This window comes from Acanthisitta chloris, unplaced genomic scaffold, assembly GCF_000695815.1.
Source record: "Acanthisitta chloris isolate BGI_N310 unplaced genomic scaffold, ASM69581v1 scaffold22302, whole genome shotgun sequence".
NCBI classification, from domain to species: Eukaryota; Metazoa; Chordata; class Aves; order Passeriformes; family Acanthisittidae; genus Acanthisitta; species Acanthisitta chloris.
The window spans coordinates 8080-12072 of record NW_008660153.1 but is presented as its reverse complement, the minus strand read 5'-3'; the positions used below and the strand labels follow the sequence as shown (position 1 = coordinate 12072).

The window sequence follows — 3993 nt, the reverse complement described above, 5'->3', positions numbered from 1 at the left end:
CCTGATCTAGTGAGGAGATGTCCCTGCCCATGGGAGGGAGGGTCGGGACTAGATGATCTGTAAGGTCCATTCCAGCCCTTAAATTATGTGATTCTATGATATTTACATAACCAATGAAACCCTGATGCGATTACACTGGGAAGTGTTACTGTGGTCTCTGACAAGAAAATGCAGTAACACATTCTAGAAATACTCTGTAAACCACTTTCTGTCCCATTTCACTTTCCTGTGAAGAATTTCTGCTCTCTTGTCCACACATTCAACTTATTCTTTTACAATACTTCAGTTGGTTCACAGCTGGACAGCTGTGATCCTTTGTCTATGGACTAGATTTTTTTTTGGTACATTTGTGAACAGATTGATTTCTCTATCTTAATTCTGCATTGGTAGTAATTTTTCTTATGTATGTATCCATTGCTGATCTTGCCCTGGACTTGAGTAATGCCTCTGATGTTCTCTTTACAGATCCCTTTGATTTGAACCATAATCTTGGTGCTGGATTGTCAAGAAAAAGTAAGTCTTCTGTTAACAAATTTGGTTACAAATTGATGGTCTTGCCTTGGATCTTATTTTACTTTCTGGTTTGTTACTTAGAGGATGATTTCAGTTTGTGTTTTTTCTTCCCCAGTGACAAATTTTATAATGAAGGCTTTTATCAATGGCAGAAGGGTATTTGGTACCCCTATCAAAGTATTTCCTAAAGAATACACATCAAAAATGGTAAGTTCCGTCTAAGAGGAGAGTGTGTGTGCTCTTCAGTACCTAACTTACCTTTTGTAGGAGTGTGGTTACATTCACTTTAGGCTCTTTTAGATTTCCACAGTACTCTAAAAACCTTTATGGTAGTTATTCCTGAGTACTGTTTTAATGTTATTTCCATGTAAAAGTTGTTGGTATGCAGAATACTACTCAAGTCAGAGTTTCATTGCACAGGCTTAGGTATTTTAATCCAAGTCAAAACCAGCTTATCACTTCTAAACCTGCAGTCTTATAACAGAGCATGCAGACCTGGTGGTGAGTGGGCTTCCTTTCAGAGAGCTCAGTGGCCCAGTTAACTCATCAGGTCTTTCAGGGGTTCGGCTGCAGACACCAGGTTTATTCTTTTCTGTAACTCTTGCTGCTGGTTTAACAGTTGGGTATCTGTCTTGATTCTAAAGTGTATGAATTTTCATTTTAAATGCATAATTTCTTCTTCAGGAGTACTTTTTTGATCCTGAGGCACTAACAGGAGGAGAAGTGGCACCAAATGACAGATGCTGCAGAAGTTGTGGTAGAATTGGCCATTTCATGAAAGATTGTCCCATGAGAAGAAAGTGAGTATAGTGTTGGCATCTGTGGGCAACTTTTCCTTCAGTTTGTCTAAGAAAGATTAGGATAGTAATGCTAAAGCAAAACTTGTACATGCTGCAGATTATTTCCTTAACTGTAGAAATTAAAACCTATCGGTACCAGCTATGGCAGTGGTGGATGGTGTTGGTTTTTAAGTTTTTTGTCTGTATTGAGTCACTACTTTTGCCAGTATTACCTGTACTGTTTTTGTAATAGAATCTTGTCATAGAAGGCTGCAGAGCTTAGCTTAAGGTGCTAATGAGGATCTGCTCTTCGATATAGAAAAGAAGTAGTCAAAGAGAATCTAAATGCAGAGCTGAATGAATGTGCACTGTGAGAAGCACTTATGGGTGAATTTTATATATTTTTATTTAATAGCTTCTACTACCAAAATTGTGCTGCTTCCCAGCAAGACACATTTTTATCATGTTCACAGAACCATGCAGTTCATGTCAAAAAGCAAGACAATGTCACACCATTGTTTTTAGGAAGCACAGAGATATAGGAACATGTCCTGTCCAAGGCAAAGTTTCCTGATCCTGAGTAACCAGATATCCAATATTTGACAATTCTGTTCCTGTAACAGAGGAATGGCTAAACAGCTTTTGCTGCTCTTCATCTTACAAAATGTCTAAACTTAAAACTATCCCTTAATTTTTTTCTAGTTAAGACTTTCTAAAGTTAAGCTCTTTAAAGACTTCACATCTATAGAATAGTGAAAACTGGCAAATAAAACTTCAGGAGGATGAAATCCTGAAAACCTTTGTGCTCACTTGCAAGGTGGATGGATATAATCTAACCTTTGTTTAGAATCTGTCTATGTTAAAAGTTGTAATTAAAAATCAGCTGCACTTCTATCTAAATAAGTAAAAAAACTCCTACTAACATGGGGTCAGATGAAGTAGTTATTGTGCTACACATTAGAAAATCATGAACTTACATTGTTGAGACTATTAATTTGGGAATTTACTCAACTTCAGCCAATGCAAGATACAGCAGCAGATGATAGTTTGAAATTAAAGAATGTTAAAGGTGATATGAAAGTCTACTCCATGTCTAAACTGCTGTCTCATGTCCATGGATTTTTGATCTTGCATTCTGAAGTGAAACACCAGTTCATTGCACAGATGCAGCTATGTTCCATACAACATTAGAGGGAAAGTAAATGGGATTATGCATCTAAGAATGGAAATGCTTTATGGAGTGAAACCACTGGTACATTTGAGTCCTCTGTCCAGCCATTGCAATAGGAGATGCTATCTATGAAGGGCACACTAGTTGTCTGTCTTCTGTAGTCTCTTGTGCACTGCCTCAGCATCTGCAGTTGCTGTATAAAAAACGTTAGAGCACATACCTGCCCTGGTTAATGCTCATTTGTGGACCGGAGTTGTTTATGACTTTGTCATTTCAGTTGTTTGGGGTCATTTTCTGAACCTGATTCTCCTGGTTTCCTTAAGTCTTCTATGGCAAACAGTTCTATAAGTTTTCTAACCGATGTGTAAAATAGTGCTTTCCTGTATCTGTTTAGAGCCAATCTCATTGTAGTCATCCACTAACTTGCTAAGTGTGCACTCAATCCCTTTGTCTGTGTCCCTAACAAAGATGTTATGTAATATTGGTCCCAATACAGACCCCTGAGGAGCAGCACACATCACTGGTCTTCACGTAGATATCAAGCCATGTGAAGCCATGGATATCAAGACCACAGTTTGGCCATATCCAGCCAGTTGCTTATTTCACAGGTCCATCTGTCAAATCCATGTCTCTCTATTTTAGAGACAAGGATGTTGTGTGGGACAGTGTCACGTCCAGGCAGATGATGTCAGTCGCTCTTCTCTTACCCATTAATGCTGTTACAGAAAGCTGCCAAATTTGTCAGGCATGATTTGCCCTTAGTCAAGCCATGTTGACTGTCCCCAGCTGCCTCTCTGTTCTGCACTTGCCTTAGCATAGTTTCCAGGAGGATCTGCTCCATGATCTTATGAGGCGAAGTTGAGAATGGCCAGCCTGTAGTTCCCCAGGTATTCCTTTTTTTCCTTTTTTTTTTTTTAAAAAAAAGAAGCTCACCTTGAAGCTTATGTGCTATTCATTTGCCCATTCATTCAGGTTTGTGAAAGATTTTCAAGGTACCACGTGGTCTTTTGGTTTGGTTTTCTTTTGACTGTCTATGTGTGTAAGGCCCATGAACTCTACAGCATTTTTCTGCTCCTGCAGACCAAGACAGTGTCGTGGTTATGAAGGTACACAGAGGTATGCAGAAGTCAAGGAGAAAAGAAACAAAGAGGACAAAGAAATGCAGAATAAACCAATAGAAAATGAGAGCTCAATCAAGGAGGGAAAGTTGCATCTCGGTACATCTCAGAAGAGGAAATTAGCCAATGCAGTGGTGGAAACTGGGAGAGAGAAGAGTCCCAGGCAATCAGCAGAGAAGTGGAAGCGCCTGGAAGACAGAGACTTAAGAGAAAAACGTTGTTTTATCTGTGGAAAAGAAGGTCATATTAAAAAGGAGTGCCCACAGTACAAAGGAGTTGCAGGTACAAAACTGATCAAGCCGAGTAGTATAAATAGCGCTTATGGGGTTTTAGATATTTTTAACAGGATTGACTAATGGCTAAGGTTTTTGCTGTGAATAGCATCATGTAAATACTATATTTTTTTTGTGTG

At 38.9% G+C, this 3993-nt stretch overlaps 1 protein-coding gene across 1 annotated transcript in view; it reads left to right on the top strand.

The window, feature by feature from the left end:
- Positions 1 to 465: 465 nt before the first annotated feature.
- LOC103797505 (terminal uridylyltransferase 7-like) overlaps positions 466 to 3993 on the top strand; it is a gene marked incomplete at both ends in the record, with an annotated part of 10000 nt that continues 6472 nt past the window's right edge. Inside the window, 4 exons of the mRNA XM_009069724.1 lie at positions 466 to 513; positions 629 to 720; positions 1198 to 1313; positions 3544 to 3863. Coding sequence (XP_009067972.1) covers positions 466 to 513; positions 629 to 720; positions 1198 to 1313; positions 3544 to 3863 — 576 coding nt within the window. The remainder of the gene's footprint in view (positions 514 to 628; positions 721 to 1197; positions 1314 to 3543; positions 3864 to 3993) is intronic.